At 40.9% G+C, this 16,686-nt stretch overlaps 2 protein-coding genes across 6 annotated transcripts in view; both read left to right on the top strand.

Annotated features, from left to right (window-relative positions):
- DIXDC1 (DIX domain containing 1) overlaps positions 1–4,631 on the top strand; it is an 80,865-nt gene extending 76,234 nt beyond the window's left edge. For 4 of the 5 annotated variants that reach the window (XM_070384224.1, XM_070384226.1, XM_070384225.1 and 1 more), the window contains one exon: positions 1,387–4,631. In XM_070384224.1, the coding sequence (XP_070240325.1) occupies positions 1,387–1,467 (81 nt within the window). In that variant the 3' untranslated portion in view covers positions 1,468–4,631. The remainder of the gene's footprint in view (positions 1–1,386) is intronic. The other variant, XM_070384227.1, reaches the window with a different exon arrangement.
- A 2,218-nt stretch (positions 4,632–6,849) lies between these two features.
- Positions 6,850–16,686, top strand: part of DLAT (dihydrolipoamide S-acetyltransferase) — a 33,627-nt gene continuing 23,790 nt past the window's right edge. Inside the window, exons 1-7 of the mRNA XM_005901531.3 lie at positions 6,850–7,203; positions 7,685–7,786; positions 8,628–8,752; positions 8,898–9,051; positions 11,762–11,888; positions 14,041–14,228; positions 15,488–15,641. Of these exons, the coding sequence (XP_005901593.2) occupies positions 6,925–7,203; positions 7,685–7,786; positions 8,628–8,752; positions 8,898–9,051; positions 11,762–11,888; positions 14,041–14,228; positions 15,488–15,641 (1,129 nt within the window). The 5' untranslated portion in view covers positions 6,850–6,924. The remainder of the gene's footprint in view (positions 7,204–7,684; positions 7,787–8,627; positions 8,753–8,897; positions 9,052–11,761; positions 11,889–14,040; positions 14,229–15,487; positions 15,642–16,686) is intronic.

Below are 16,686 nucleotides of genomic sequence, written 5' to 3'. Positions count from 1 at the left end.
CAGTGGTTAAGACTCCGTGATTCCAATGCAGAGAGTGCAGGTTTGAGTCCTGGTTGGGAAACTAAGATCCCACATGCCCTGGGGTGTGGCCAGAAAATTTAAAAAAAAGGAAAAAGTTTTGTTAGGGAAAATAACCCACATTGAAGAAAAGCTTGGCTTTGGGGTCTTTTTTCTTTCTATAGCCAAACCTTAGAAAACTTTCTGCTTCCTGTGTAGAGCAAAATAAACAAACTGGCATGAATATATGAAATGGTACATTGTGGTGTTAGTTTCTCAGAAAATGAAAATGAGGAAACTGCAAAGTCATCTATGCTTATTCTCAGTCCTTGACTATTTTCTTAGCCTACACTTTATAGAACATCTGCCAGAAACATTTTTTTTTTAAGAGTTCTGTGGTCTCATTAGTGGTTACAGAATGAAAAAGATCGGAAAAGCCAATCTTTTATTTTGTAAAGATTTCCTGGACTTCCCTGGCAGTCCAGTTGTTAAGACTCCCTGCTTCTACTTCAAGGGCACAGGTTCAATCCCTGGTTGGGGAACTAAGATCCTGCATGCCACATGGCACAGCCACACACACACACACACACACACACACACAAAACAACCAAATTTCTTCACTGGACTGTTTTAATAACTTTGTTCTATTACCGACTTAGGAAATGAATAAATGAATGAAAAGGACTGCACACACACGTTAAGATTAGCCTTTTTTCTGACCCTTTCTTTACAATGCCTGGGACCAAAATTTCCCCCCTTCTCTTTTTTTATTTTTCTCCCCCTTCTCTTTTAAATGCTTATAGTACTGCTTTCTCCTGAGAAGCCTAAAGTGCTCTATGGTTAGTAATTTATTAAATCTTATAAATCTCTCTGAGCAAAGCAGTACTAGAGGGGTGCTTTTACCATTTTGTAGATGTGGAACTAAGGATATATAAATCATACATATATACACTATACAGTTGGCCCTTGAATAGTATGTGTTTGAACTGCATGGATCCACTTATATGCAGATGCTTTTCAATGAATACGTACTACAGTATTATATGATCAGCAGTTGGTTGAATCTGAGGATGCAGAACTGTGGATATGGAGGGCTGACTATGAAGTTATATGTGGATTTTTGACTGCACAGGGCTGGGGCAGGGAAGGGGGCGGGTGTTGTCTCTGTGTTGTTCAAGGGTCACTACACACACACACACACACACACACACATATATTTTTACCAGTTGTAACTTTAGGGACAAAACTAAAGGGACACAGGCTCTAACTCAAGACTTTCCTATACACTTTCTTATCCTTTATGTTTGGGATCTTTTTTTAATCAACCACAGATGTATAGCAGGCCTCCCTATCTTCTATTTTTTCATGGTGGCTTTTTTCTTTTTCTAGGTTTTCCACGATGATGATGCCATTCCTGGATGGGAAGGCAAAATTGTAGCCTGGGTAGAAGAAGACCATGGAGAAAATTAATGCTGAGTATTAGATTGGGGACTTGCAGAAGTTGGCACACCCTGGCTGCTTCACTCAGGAAAGAGGACTAAAACCAGAATACACAGGAAGTTTGTGCTGCCAAAACAGAAGCTTCTCCAAGTGTGACAGCCATAGGCCAGTCCTGTTTGTGTGCCTGGCATGTGTGGTACCTAAAATCTCTGTCCAAAAGTAGACCACAGGTTCTTCTGGAGTTCCTTGTCCGTGGGAACACACTGTTTTACTCTACTCTGCGGACAACAAACCGAAGGCCTTAACCAACGGGGATGGATGATCCCGCTCCTATGTGGGCATGGCTGCTATTATCTGGAACCCGGGAACTGGATGCATCACTCCTATATGTTACAGTATTATTTTCATTTTAATTGGCCTCAGTGGTTGCAGCAATCAGGGTCCCAGCATTTGTACTCACAGACAAGGTGGAGGTACCAGCTTTTTTGCTTCTTTGCAGCTATTGCAAACCAAGAATAACTCAAAAGGTGGTACCAAAGATGAAAGCCCACTCTTCAGGAATTTTTTTGGACTGGACGTGGATGGTGCTGAATTGCTAATTGGATTGAAAAAGGGCTGTCCATATTGTGCTGTACTATGCTAAAACCATAATTAAGACCTTGGGCTGCCTCTTGCGTCTTAACTGATTCTGCAAATTGTCCTTTAGCCCACAGAAGGCGTATTTCATGTACTGCTTGTTTTTCTCTGTGGACTCTCTAACTTTAGAGCCATTTCCCCCCCTCTTCTAACTGATGAACTTTGTGTTTGAAAGGAATAAGGAGTGAAAATCTCCTTTCAAATCCAGGCGGGTATGGAAAGGTGCTGCTACCCTTATCTTCTTGACTTTCTTTCTCTCATGACTTGTCTTTAGCCCATGGCATCTCCTTTGCAGTCAAAAGGAAACAAATCATTACTTTCAGTGTTTGTGATTATAAGTACTGAGCATGAGTTACTGGTCTGCCCCTCTTTGATGTCAAGGCCAGAGTTATTTTCTATTATATATTTAGTCTAGGCTGATCCTTTAGGGCACAATAGAAACCATGGGGGCAAGAGTTGTGAATGGCAGGGTTGATTCTGGGTGAAAAAACCCTAGAATCCTTTCTCATGTGCAACACTGTCAAGTGTAGAAGCTAAGAGATAAACTTTCAGAGATTACTTAGTATCTTGAGTTTTCTCATTCATTCAACCAGATATATATATATATATATATATAGTCAGTATAAATATATACTATAAATATATATCTATATATCAGTCTCCAAAGCAGTCTGCCTGTGATCACCAATGTACACTGCCAAGCAGAAGAGTCAGACAGATCTGGGTTCTTGACCTGTCTGTCTCAAGTTCATCTCCCCTTTTCAGCCATTTCAACAGACTACTTGTTGGAGCTCTGACATGACATTTTGTTTTATATAGATGTGTCTTTTAAAAATAGTTCGTTTGGAGAATTCTTTTGTACTCGTTTGCTTTTCGTCCAAGAACCATGTCTATTTTTATAACTTGAGTGTGAGTTCTATATATTCTCACATTCTGTATACTGTATCCATTTTCTAGGGAACCCGGTAGCTTTTATACAGGCTCCTTTCTTCTTACCAGCCCTTGTGGTTTCAGAACAAGCTTTATTTTATTACAGGTATACTGATGACAACTCCTGTTCCAGTTCTACCAGCCATTTCAGTTGTGGAGTTAGTTTTACAGAACCTCTTTGATGGCTCCTTTAGCTGACAGAAGGAACTCAAAAGACACCTGGTTTACCTGGTTTCCTCCTACTGAAGAATGATTTCTCATCAGAAATGACTGGGACAATTTGGGAAAGTCAGTTAAAAGGAAGAATAATTCATTACAAAAGCAGACAGAAGAAAACAGTATATTTGCCTTTTTTTTTTCCTTTTCTGCCCCCCAGGAAGTCTGGAGAAAAAGTCCTCTCGTCACCAGTTTCTCTGCTGCATGAATTTGTGTTTTGCTGTAAGACAGCATGAGGGTTATCAGACTAAAATTTGTTATTGTATTTTCAGTACAATTTATCTTGACTGTTAAATCAGTTTTACTTGTCAGTATTCTTTCAGCAAACATTCTTCCCATTATGTAAATTTAAATTTTCAGAGGAAATTAAATCAGAGAAAATTTTCAGAGTCCTTTACCTTCTTTGTCTTTAATCTCTGTGTCCTTTGGAAAAGAAGCTCCGTGGCCTTGGTGCCTCCATAGAAAGCTTAAGTTGATTTCATAGCTCATTAACCTCAGAGGCCATGGGTAATAACGAAGCACCCCCATTACAGGATGGCACGCCAGTATGTTTTTGTAAAATGTGTTGGTAATCCTCATTCCAGTTTCTAAACCGGAGCCTATTCCAGGAGGAGTGTGCATTGATTCATTCTGGTTTGAACTGTCTCCTATCTGATATGTAGATCTTTTGACTTAAGAGTATTGCCCCCTGCTGGCATTTGTGTGGGACAGTCCATCCTGCTACTGACTAAAGAACTAGAAATGTTTAGAGCTCATGAAATAATCTCTAAACCCAATTTAAAAAATGACCCTGTCATAAAAACTAAGTTAATAAAAAGTTCAATTCCTTAAACAGTCTTCATTTAAAAACTGAAGCCTATTCTCACTCAGTTAACTAAAGTAGCTAGAATTGGAAAATTTTACAATTTCTACCTAAAGAATTTAGGTTAAATTTACTTGGTACTGAAATGGCAATCCTACCAACTGACCAACTTCTCAGCTCTTTTTGACCAGGATGGTTGTACATTAAGGAAGATATCTTTATGCCCTATATTCAATTGACCAGGACTCTAATTACTTAAAACATTTAGGTTATAATTATAATTTTCATTTTCCCCATAAAATAAGCATTATGATTGCATACTTCTTCTATTGTCTGGATTTATGTAAGAGGGTATAGCTTGCTTAAAATATATATGTAAAGTTATATTTTCTTAGAAACATGGATGTTTGCAACCATTGCTTTCGAAGAGATTACTATCATGTATTGTTTTACGTTTTCATAAAGATTGTGTTATACCAGAGGCTTCTGATTATCAAAGTGATAACCAGTTTTAACTGCCTGTATGTACCAGATTTGTGAACTAGTTTTAAAAAAAAAAACTCAGAAACAAACTATGAATAAAATGGAGTTTGCAAACTAAATACCATTCATAATTTTCACTTGTGTTTATTATCAACTGAAATTAATCAAGAAAGCCATTCACATTTAGTGAAAGTAAATTTCCTCAAGTGATCTCCCTGGTAGCATGTTTACTCATTACTTGGGGAGTGGAGATAGGATTACTTTATTGCTGCAGATATCACTACTGGTATTTCTAGTCTAAGTGCAAAATAGGTTATACAATCAAAGAAGATTCATTTATTTAGCACTTCTTTTGACATTTTATGTAAATATGAAAACAAGTAAGAACCCAAGACTCTAAACAATCTCCAACGCAAAAGCAAAAAACACTGAGGCTTTCAGAAATGTATAAAAGAACCAGAACTTCCAAATTATTTTGAAAGCTGCTTTCCTAACACTTAGCCTTTATTTATTACTTTAAAGGTTTTATATATCTAAAGTTTTAGCCCTGGGTGCTTTCATTTGCTTTCCAATTACATTATTTTCAACTATTAATCACAAGCCATTTTAATTGGGTTACTCCATCATTATGTTAAATATGTAAAGAACTTTCACTACCAACTAATTCCTCTTTACATCTCACCCATTCGATATCAGTAATATTCTACAAGTCTCAGAGGGCTTATTTGACAAACCTAATTATTCCCAGCTTACCTCTGAGGTAAACTAACCACTCCTGGACTGTTTCACCTGTGCCCTCCCATGATTTAGCTACATCTATCAAAAGTATATTCAAAATGTGAACTTGCTATGCACAGAAAAATGAAAAAAACAACGCTTAAGTAAGGCTACCTAAGTAACTGAACAACAAACTGAAGATCATCTAGTACAAAGGCTAACTTAAAGTAATTTAGATGCAGTTATTAAATTCAAACGGAGTGGAAATACTGTAAGGTATCTTAGCCAATTCAAAATTGTTAACATTTAATTTATACAGTATAAACCCTTTCACTAATCACAATTCTTCCATTATTTCTTCTAATTGCTATTCATAAATAGTTTTACATAATTGTTAACAATATAATTGCTCTACTTTTAATATTATTTCAAGTATGCCTTTCCATTTAATCTGGGAATTCTGTTTCTCAGTTGTACTCCCTGCATATCATTCTGTTAGACAGCTGTACTTGTTTAATCTTTCCTCATTTTTGGATAATTAGATTTTTCCAATTCTTTTTCTGTTATAAAGATAGTAAAAAAATTTTTTTTAACTTAAAGTTTCCAATTTAAGTAGGTATGAAATAGTGCCTTCTGGCTACCTTATTTTTCCAAACGTTTAATTACCTGCAAAGTTTAACATGTTTTCAAATGTTGGTTTTCTTATGTTCTTGATGTTCTCTGACCATCTGTATACTGGGGACTTAACCAGATATAAATACAGCACGCGTTTCCTTCTAGTCTAATGCCACCCTCAGCTCAGAAATGAGATTATTTTCCAATTACAGGATGATAAGCCGGCAGTAGAAGTGTAACAGATGTAACTGGAAAGGATTCTACGGCAAATTAAAATCGGAAATCCGTTTTGTAAACTTTTTTTCTTCAGAGAAGATGCTTAATCCCGCTACAGCACTCTTGAATGTGGGGATACAGCTTCCATTCAGCTGCCCTTCACACCATTTGGCTGGAAAACCTATTCATCCCGTTTCCTGTTGGGCTACAAACCTGAACTTGAATCTTTGTCACCCAGTACAGCCTGCGCGGAGCGAGGCCCCAAACCTGGGGGCCACAGGGTATGCTGAGGCTGGGGGCGCGCCCGGCGAGCACAGATGCCCCTTCGGGCGGCCCTCCGCCGGAGCGCCTAGACCTGCCCCACGGCCGCAGGCTCCCGGTGCCCGGCTGGGCCGGGAGCCCCCTCCCATCCTTCCTCAGGGCGGGGCCAGGCCCCCCAGCCCACCTCTGACCGCTTCACCTCCGGCGGTCCCGCTCTCGCCGCCTTTTTAGGCCCCTCCCTTTCGACCGCGCCGTCACGGCGCTCAGGTCCTGTCCCCCTGCCCCAGAGACACCTTCGCCACCGAGCCCACCACTTTCCACTCCTCCCCACGCCTAATCCTCCCAGATTCGGCCTGCTGGAACGCCCCTGTCCCTCGTCGTTCTATAGTAGCCGCCCCGACCAGCTCTGGGTCACTTTCAGCCTCTCATTTCCTGGAGAAAGACCGAACGTTCACCGCTTCTCTGGTCCGCGGAGCGGGTGGGGCAAGGCTTCGCACCCCGTTTTACGACAACTTGCGGCCGCGCGGCGCGGCTGACGGCAATGCCGCGCTGCTCTTGGAGAGGTCACTCCGGAGACGGCGTTGGTTTTGGGGTGTGGGGGCCGTGGCACTATGTGGCGCGTCTGTGCGCGACGGGCTCAGAATGCAGCCCCCCGGGCGGGATTCGGGGCTCGGTGGACGGCCTTTCGGGAGGAGCCGGGAGCTCCGTGCGTGACCCCGCAGGCTGGCTCGGCTCTGGCTCGCTGCAGCAGCAAGACCCCAGGGTATGGCAGGGTCCGGGCACTCTGCGGCTGGAGCCCAGTCTCTCGGGCCACACCGCGGAATCGCGTCTTGCTGCAGCTCTGGGGATCGCCTAGCCGCCGCTGGTATAGCCTACCCCCGCATCAGAAGGTAAGCCCCAGAACCTGTCCTTCGCGGGACCCCGTTGTCCTTCACGGCAGACTTGGCTTGGGATCCTTCCTTAGAGGCCTTGATGATCCTCCGTCTCCGCCCCCCTCCAGGTATACTCTGTCACTGTCCCTTCTCCATTACCCAGCTTTGCTCTAGCTCTTGAGCTTCCTTCTCCTGACCTATTCCATTGAAGAAGGAGCTGCAGGCTTCCTTCTCCTGACCGGTTCCGTTCAAAGAGCGCCAAGCCTGGGGCGGTCTGTGGGATGTCTGCTGAGTACACGCTGTTAGAAACGGTGGAGCGGAAGGCCTGTCCTTCTGGTTGAGAGCTTCTGGTGTTAGGAAATCCTTTTATAAGCCCATTGCCCAATGTGTGAAGGGACTCAGACTCAGCGTTAAATTAGTCTGAATTGAACGAAGTGGTACACCAGATTGAGAGTTAGGTAGCTCTTGAAATTGAGTATTTCTCCCTTTTCTCCTCTAGGTTCCATTGCCTTCACTGTCCCCTACAATGCAGGCAGGCACCATAGCCCGCTGGGAAAAGAAGGAAGGAGAAAAAATCAATGAGGGTGAACTAATTGCAGAGGTAAGTTGGAAATGAGTTAGAAGAGCCTATCTTAGCTAAATGGAGCATTAACTTTCCGAGTGGGTAATTGTCCCTTTTTCCTGGAGAATTCGTGGACAGAGGAGCCTGGTGGGCAGCTGTCCATGGGGTCACAAAGAGTCAGACACGACTGAAGCGACTTAGCATGCATGCATGCATCCATTGGAGAAGGAAATGGCAACCCACTGCAGTATTCTTGCCTGGAGAATCCCAGGGATGGAGGAGCCTGGTGGGCTGCCATCTATGGGGTTGCACAGAGTTGGACAGGACTGAAGCGACTTAGCACGCATGCATTAAGAAACTTAGATGTTTTTTACAGTCTGATATGAGAGATTGGTTAGCCAAGTTAGCAGGAGCTAACCAAACTGATTTTTAGCCTGGGTGTTTTTAATAGTAATTCTTTCAAACCTGTGATAGAGGCTTTATTTTCACTGTTGAACTGTACGATTTTTTTTTTTTTGCTGTAAGATTGATTTACGACGTTGTGTTAAATACTCTTGTCCATTATGGTTTATCAAAGATACAGAATGTAGTTCCTTGTGCTATATAGTAGGACCATGTTGCTCTCCATTCAGTATGTAATAGTTTGCATCTGCAAACCCCCAAATCCTACTGTTTTTTCCCTGCCCCACCCCCAATCACAAGTCTATTCTCCGTGAGTTCATTTCTATTTCGTAGATAAGTTCACTTGTGCCATTTTAGATTCCACGTATTTTTCTTTCTTTTTCTGACTTACTTCACTTTGAACTGTATGATTTTAGACACAAGTTAATAAACTTCATACCGGCAGCAGAAGCCTAAGCTCCTACTTTTGTGTTAAAAGGTTGAAACCGATAAAGCTACTGTTGGATTTGAGAGTGTGGAGGAGTGTTACATGGCAAAGATCCTTGTTGCTGAAGGTACCAGAGATGTTCCAGTTGGAGCAATCATCTGTATCACAGTTGACAAGTGAGTAGTACCGGGGGAATCTGTGAAAGTCAGGTGCTTAAGTGGAGTATTTTAACCCAGAACTGAGGAGTTAGTTAAAGGCTTCTAAGGCTGATACATCCGCTTTATAACCCCCTTATACTTACACATTCTTTCTCTTCCTTAGGCCTGAAGATGTTGAAGCCTTTAAAAATTACACACTGGATTCTTCAGCAGCACCTGCCCCACCAGCAGCCCCGGCACCAACCCCTGCCGCCCCCGCTCCATCACCTACACCTTCTGCTCAGGCTCCTGGTAGCTCATATCCTAGTCACATGCAGGTGAGGCTCAGCCTCTGGGTGTCTGTTCTAGAAAATTTATTATTTACTCATTATTTTTCGTAGATGAGTTGCGTCCTGGAAACTGGCATTAAACCTGGCTGGTTTTTGTCATTTGAAAGTAAATAGAGATTTAAACATGAAAACTGACAACATTTATTCTAGTGGTTATTTCCAGATGTGTGTACTTGGATAGTTCTTTTAACCTTTCTCAGCCTCCGTGTAGCAGGTAAGATAATGTTTGGTACTTTTCATTCAAGAATATCATGTTGGATTTTGAGGATTGTTTGTGCTTACATCTGTACTTTGCTGTGCTAAGTCGCTTCAGTCATGTCAGAGATTCCTCTGTCCATGGGATTCTCCAGGCAGGAGTACTGGAGTGGGTTGCCATGTCCTCCTCCAGGGGATCTTCCCAACCCAGGGATCGAACCTGTGTCTCTTATGTCTCCTGCCTTGGCAGGCAGGTTCTTTACCACTAGCACCACCTGGGAAACCCACTTATATCTACTCTCTGTCTAAATAGAGTTTTTTTAGTAGGCCCCAAGTGCTGTCTATTGAATAAAAGCCCTCAATTAGTGTTTTTCCTTGACAAGTAGTGTTTTCTCAGAGTAAGTGAAATAATCCGGTAGTATTTAGAAAAGACCAACAATAAAGAATAAGTGTCAAATAGACATATATAATCTGGAGGAGGGCATGACAGTCTACTCCAGTATTCTTGCCTGGAGAATCCCCATGGACAGAGGAGTATGGAGGGCTACCTACAGTCCTTGGGGTCTCAAAGAGTCAGACATGACTGAGCGATTCAGCACAGACATATATAATAGCATTACAGCAAAGCTGAAGGTGGTAAATATAGTCACTGTTGATTCTGTTAACTAAATCAGTTTCTGAGAAGCTGATTAGTTTATTAGATATTAGGATTATCCCATGTATATTTGTGTGTTTTGGATATTGAAAATGGATAAAAGCCAGCTGTGTTTTTTTCCTAAAGGATTAAGATTAGAACTTCTCCTTCTCTTAGTTTATTTGTAGAAATTTTTGTATAGGAATAATTTTCTTCTTCAGGCATCGTGTTCTATACCCTGGTCTTTTATTAACATTCACTCATGATGAAATTTTGCCTGGTGGTCAGTTCACACATTTATTCCATCCTGTTCAGCAATTTTTAAAAAATTTTTAATTTAAAAAAAAGTTACAAACATTTTTTTTGTCTGTGCTGGGTCTTCATTGCCAAGAGAAGGCTTTCTCTAATGGTGGTAAGCAGGGGCAGCTCTCTTGTGGTGCTTGGGCTACTCATGGTGATGACTTCTCTTGGTGCAGAGTGTGAGCTGTAGGTACAGGAGCTACAGTACTTGCAGCTCAAGGGCTCTAGGGCATGGGCTCAGTGATTGTGGCGCATGGGATTCGTTGCCCCAAGGCATGTGGGATCTTCTCAGGCCAGGGATCGAAGCCGTGTCCTCTGAATTGGCAGGCGGATTCCTGACCATTGGACCACCAGAGAAGGTCAAGAGCTCTAAGTTTTGTTTTACTTTTTTCCCCACAGCTTCCTGAGACATCATCCACTAAAATGACTTTTCTCTCAGCATAATCCGTATGTTAATTAGATGCAAAAGACTTAAGAAGATAGCAAACAAAACCCATAACTGAGTGAGCATCCAAATTCAGTGAACATACAAGCCATGTAAATAGGGAAGCAGTCTTTTAATTTAGATCAGCCAATCTGTTGTTTTAGATTTTACTCTGGTGGAAGTGACTATTGTAAGATTAGGTTTTTGTTGTTGTTTTGGGGGTTTTTTTCAGCCATGCCATATGGCATTCAGGATCTTAGTTCGCCATACAGGGATTAACCTGTGCCCTGTTGCATTGGGAGCACAGAGTGTAAACCACTGGGCCACCAAGGAAGTCCTGAACAATTCTTAATATGTTTTTTATCTTGAAAAAGTACCTGGGAGGGACTTCGCTAGTGGTCTGGTGGTTAAGAATCTGCCTGCAGGGGTCACAGGTTCAATGCTTGGTCTGGGAAGATTCTCACATGCTGAAGAGCAACTAAATGCACGTGCCACAACTGCTGAGCCCGCGCGCCTTGAGCCCAAGCTCTGCAACAAGAGAAACCACTCCAGTGGGAAGCCTGTGCACTGTGGCTGGAGAGTCGCACCTGCTCACTGCACCTAGAGAAAGCCTGTGTATACAGCAATGAAGACCCAGAGCAGCCAAAAATAAATAATTAAAAATTTAATAAAGTATTATCCAGGGAGTTTGGGAGAAATTCAGTCTCCTCTGAATGAAAAGGTAGATTTCAGTAAAGCACACAGTAAAATTTTAGTGGAAAAGTCTGAGGTCATTCTATGAAGATGAAAAACCTCTAGCTTAATCTAAGTGTTGAGAAAGATGAGAAGACGTGCTATGTTTAGATATTGTTGGGGAATTAATTTTAGCTGTCTAGAAAGAAATCTTTCCCCTCTGCCCATGGTTTTTAACTTTGGAGGGTGGGTCAGAGTATCACTGGCACTATAAAAGCTTGAGATTTGAAAGATTTACCTGTAGGGACACTGCTGAAGCATGAGGCTTTTGCTGCTGTGGGAGCATCAGGCAGATGGGACTTTGAATTGTCATAGTCACTGTCATTCCATAAAGCTATTTGCTTGCCTGAGTGCCATTGTGTCAAAAGCATCCTAGTGTTGAGTAATAATAAAATATGTGTTTGTTTCTACAGGTGCTTCTTCCTGCCCTGTCTCCCACCATGACCATGGGCACAGTTCAGAGATGGGAAAAAAAAGTGGGTGAGAAGCTAAATGAAGGAGATTTATTGGCAGAGATAGAGACTGACAAGGCCACTATAGGTGAGATTTCTTCAGCTCTTAACGGTTGAGACACTGAGTTTTCCAGTAAGGGAAGAGGATTGCCATCCTATCCTATAATGAGTGAGTGATAACATGAAAAATTTTAATTCTTGGGATTAATTTCCTGGAACAGAGTATTTTCATAAACAGAAGTGTTGCATAGTTGGGTCTGTTGGTTCCAAACTGCACTGTCATTGAATCAAAGCTGTATCAGCTTGGAGATAATTTTTAGGCCAGAGTTTAATTATTAGCTTTTTGTTACTGAGAAGCTGTATCCAAATTGACATTCTTCACACTGGTCAAGGGGGGAAAAAGAGGAAATAGGGGAAAATAACATCAAAGGCAGGAAAATACTGAAGAAATTCAGATGACTTTGAGGGAAAACTTGAAAGTAGGGTTTTGATTGTTTTTGTATATGAGAATGACTGATGAAATGTATATACTACTTGTTCAGATATCATATCACATTTCCTTTTATTGACTATCTGATTTATTTTTATGCTCAGAAAAAAAACCCCTATAGACAATTAATATTTGCCATACTATATCTGGATACCTGTAGATAATTTTTTTTTTTTTTTCTGTCCAGTCCTCAAAAATGCAGTAGGAGCTTCTGGGCATCCTCTGCAGTGGTCTTTTTCGGATTTTGTTCTTCACACCCCATGATTCCGTGATGGCACCTTGGGGTCAAGGAGACTTAGAGAGTAGGACTGTACTTGCCCCCTTCCCTCACTTCTGACTGTTTTATCTTTTAGCATATTGTGCTCTCCCCCATAAAATTTTATTAGAGGAAAGGGTTCTTTTTTGTTTGTTTGTTTTTTGGCTGCCCGGGTCTTTGTTGCAGCACACAGGCTCTCTCTAGTTGCAGTGCTCAGGCTTGTTTCAGAGTATGGACTCTAGAGCTCACGGGCTCAGCAGTTGCAGTGGCAGGCTTAGTTGCTCTGTGGCATGTGGGATCTTAGTTCCCTGACTGGAGATCGAACCCATATTCCCTGCATTGGGGAAGACAGATTGTTAACCACTGGACCACCAGGGAAGTCCCTATTCTGTTTGTTAAAAAGATTATTAAAAAGAAACAGAAAAGCCCTGGCAAAATAGGTGTACTTTGCATTTTAACTTGATTACCAATGTTGCTGTAGAGAGTGGTATTCTAGAAACTGGTCACTAGAGACGTATTAACCTTGGTCAAACTCTATACTCCGTAGTGGCCATGGAGCCTTTTCTTTTGATATGTCTTGTATTGGATATTAATTCTCAGCTGGGAAATAAAAGGATTCATCAAAGATGTGTTCATCAGGGAGAGGCACAGCCCAACGGAAAGCTAAGATCTGGAAGGCAAAAGATGTCCTCTACAGTGGCTCCTTTCAGTTTTACTTTTGGAATCCGTCGTATTTGAGTTCCTTGTTAAAAAAAAAAGCAGTAGCTGGGAATTCCCTGGTGGTCCATTGGTTAGGACTTCACGGTTTCCCTGACAAGGGCCAGGGTTCAGTCCCTGGTGGGGGAACTAAGATCCCAGAAGCCACATGGTGCAGCCAAAAAAAGAAAAGCAGTAGCTGAGTAAAGTTGTCAACACCATTGAATCTCCATAGTAATGCTGTGTTTCTTCATATTGAAATAGTTGGTGTAATACCAAGTATGACCTCTTCAGAAAAGTTCCAAAGATGCATCACTACCAACTGTAGTAGCTCTTTTAATTTAACAACCATGTGGTTCTGTTCTTTAGCAGTACAACTGATGCCATCTCGGAAGTCTTGTGGGTCTGCACAGAGCAGCCCTTGGAGATGTTTTAAAGAAAACATTCAGAGCTAACCACTGTTTAACCTCTTGGGGTTTTACTTGACAAATATTTATTAGTATTTACTTTGTATTAGGTAGTATTTACTTTGTATTAGGTACTATTTCCAAGTGCTTGGAAAATATTGATTCACTTAAAACTTTTGTAATAGCCCTGTGAGGTAGGTACTGTTCCCATTTTGTAGGTAAAGAGGCTGAGACACAGGTTAAATAGCTTGCAAAAGGTTATATAGCTACTTTGAAGAACCTTTTACTTAAAAACTGTGCTTTGAAGAAAAAAAAGAACAAACTGTGCTTTGAATTTGGTAGGCTAGTAGAGTCCTTTAAGTTCCATAATGGTTTTTTCTTTCTATTTAAGGTTTTGAGGTACAGGAAGAAGGTTACCTGGCAAAAATCCTGATCCCTGAAGGCACACGAGATGTCCCTCTAGGAACCCCGCTCTGTATCATTGTGGAAAAAGAGGCAGATATACCAGCATTTGCTGACTATCGGCCAGCTGAAGTAACTGATTTAAAACCACCAGCACCACCACCTATCCCATCTCCGGTAGGTATGCTTCTAGAATTGAGGGAACCACTTACCTTATTCATCTCTAAATTAAGGGGTGATAGTCTAGGTTCCTTCCAGTGCTAAGAGTCTGTGACTAAGGAAGGAGATAGTTAACATTTATGGAGACCCACAGGGTGCATGGGACTGCACTGTTCACATAATGGTCAATAGTTTGATTCTTGTAATTTTCCTTTTCCCTGCTTTCTTGAGTCTTGTTGAGAACAAAACTGAGGTGACTTGATCTTTTTATGCTTTAGGTGTAGATATACATATGGAAGGTAATGCTTCGTCACCCATTTTCTATAGAATTTGTAGTCTTTGTCGGTCCTCTTGGTATTCACATATTATAGTAGGTCAAGCTTATATTTGTAACACATGGGAATCTTGACATGAATGGCTTATTTTGCATAGAATTTAGTTTTTTGCTATATACTATATACGAGGGCTTCCCTCGTAGGTCAGTCAATAAAGAATCTGCCTGCAATGCAGGAAACCCGGGTTCGATTCCTGGCTCAGGAAGATCCCCTGGAGAAGGAAATGGCAACCCACTGCAGTATTCTTGCCTGGAGAATCCCATGGTCGGAGGAGCCTGGCAGGCTACAGTCCGTGGGGTTGCAAGGGTCAGACATAACTTAGTGACTAAACCACCACCATATACTATATACCTATAACGTGAACTCATATGAATTCCAGGCAGCAGTAACGCTATAAGGCTTCTGTAGGTGTAGAATCATGTGAGTTTAGACTAGGTACACAGTTCTGTCAGAGAAAACTTTGATTTCTGACTTCCATACATTTATGGGGAGCTGGCAAGTAGTAGTATTGGTTTATTTTTTAATGCGTTTTCAACATGGAATCTTCCAGAATAATTTATTATTTTGGAAGTAGGTTAAGTAAAAACCATGTAGGTAATATAAGAGAATGAGAATAAAAAAGGGACAAGAAAATAGAGACAAGAGATTAAAGTGAAGAAAGGCTATAAGGATATTGTATACTGGTCACCAGAATTAAATTCAGTGCCTCTCTGTATTAATCATGGAGTTAGAGAACTTGACTTTGTTCGGTCTTTGTTAAAATAATGTTATTGTATTCATGTTGCTGTATTATGTTGGTTAAGCAAGAAAAATGAGCATTTAACCTTTGGAGAAAAGACGAAAGTTATATAATTAAAATAGGTTTGACTTAGCTATAAGCTGTTAATCTTTCAGACCAGTCTTTTCAGTGGTGAATTAACAATTTGTAACTTTTTTCAAAAGGCAGCCCCTGTTCCTCCAGCTCCCCAACCTGTAGCCCCTCCACCTTCAGCCCCCCGGCCAGCAGCTCCAGCTGGACCAAAGGGAAGGGTGTTTGTTAGCCCGCTTGCGAAGAAGTTGGCAGCAGAGAAAGGGATTGACCTTACACAAGTAAAAGGTACGTCTGTTTCTATGGAATGGAGTTTTACTAAAATTGAGTTTCCTCCTTAGGACCAGAGAGTACAACCACAACTATTAATATATAGAGCTGTCTTATCTGGGGAAGTAGGGAGAAGGATGAGGGAGGGAACTGACAGAGCAGGAAAACTTCCTGTGCTCTGCTTGGTCTGTCTAAGGTCTACCTGTATAATTTAGATAGCTTTTTTCATTTTCTATTAACGAGAACTGCTTAATTGTTGGTGAAAGTATGATGTGTTCAGCAAAGCTGGGTTACGGAACTTGATTATGTGATAAGAAATCTGTATTAGTGCTAGGCTGAGTGAATGTAGCAATACTCAAAACACAACATGAAGTTGGGATGACTTGAAATGACTTAAAATAATAAAATTCATATAAAACTGAACTAACGCCTATTGAGGGCAAAGGAAAATGTCTTACTCATCTTTTCCTTCCCAAAGACAATGTGTAGCTTAGTGATAAGAGCGTGGGCTCTTGAATCAGACCATCTAGGGTTTAATCCTGGCTTTATCACTTTCTATGTAATATGTCTTTTCATGAGTTATTTTATTTGTTTTTCCATCTGTAAAACTGAGATAATAGTTTCCAATAAAATAAGTGAAGGGCTTAGAACAGTATCTAGAATATAGGAATACTCCATACATAGTAATTTTGTTCATGTTATTATTATTGGCTGGCATTTAAATGTTTTAAGCTAAAATTTAATGTAAGGTAATTAATATACTTTGGAAAGAGGTGGGAGAAATTACTGTTTGTGGAGCTTGGTTTGATGGCTAGTCATTTAATTACCAGACTTAATTTGCATAACACTTGAAGTAAGAATTATCATCTCATATTTTTTGGATAGGAAAATAGACTCTTGAAAGATCTCTTGTTCTGTTAAGCAGTAAAGTTGCAATTCGAATCTAGATTTGTTTCATTTTAGAATCTGTATTCTTCCCACTACCCTATACTTCCTTCTGTTTTGATGTTCTGCCATCTTTAATTACTCAAAATAATGGCTACTTCTGCAGTTTTCCAGCTAT

Source organism: Bos mutus, chromosome 15 (assembly GCF_027580195.1).
Source record: "Bos mutus isolate GX-2022 chromosome 15, NWIPB_WYAK_1.1, whole genome shotgun sequence".
NCBI classification, from domain to species: Eukaryota; Metazoa; Chordata; class Mammalia; order Artiodactyla; family Bovidae; genus Bos; species Bos mutus.
The sequence above is the reverse complement of the archived record's forward strand: the minus strand, read 5'-3'. Positions and strand labels throughout refer to the sequence as shown.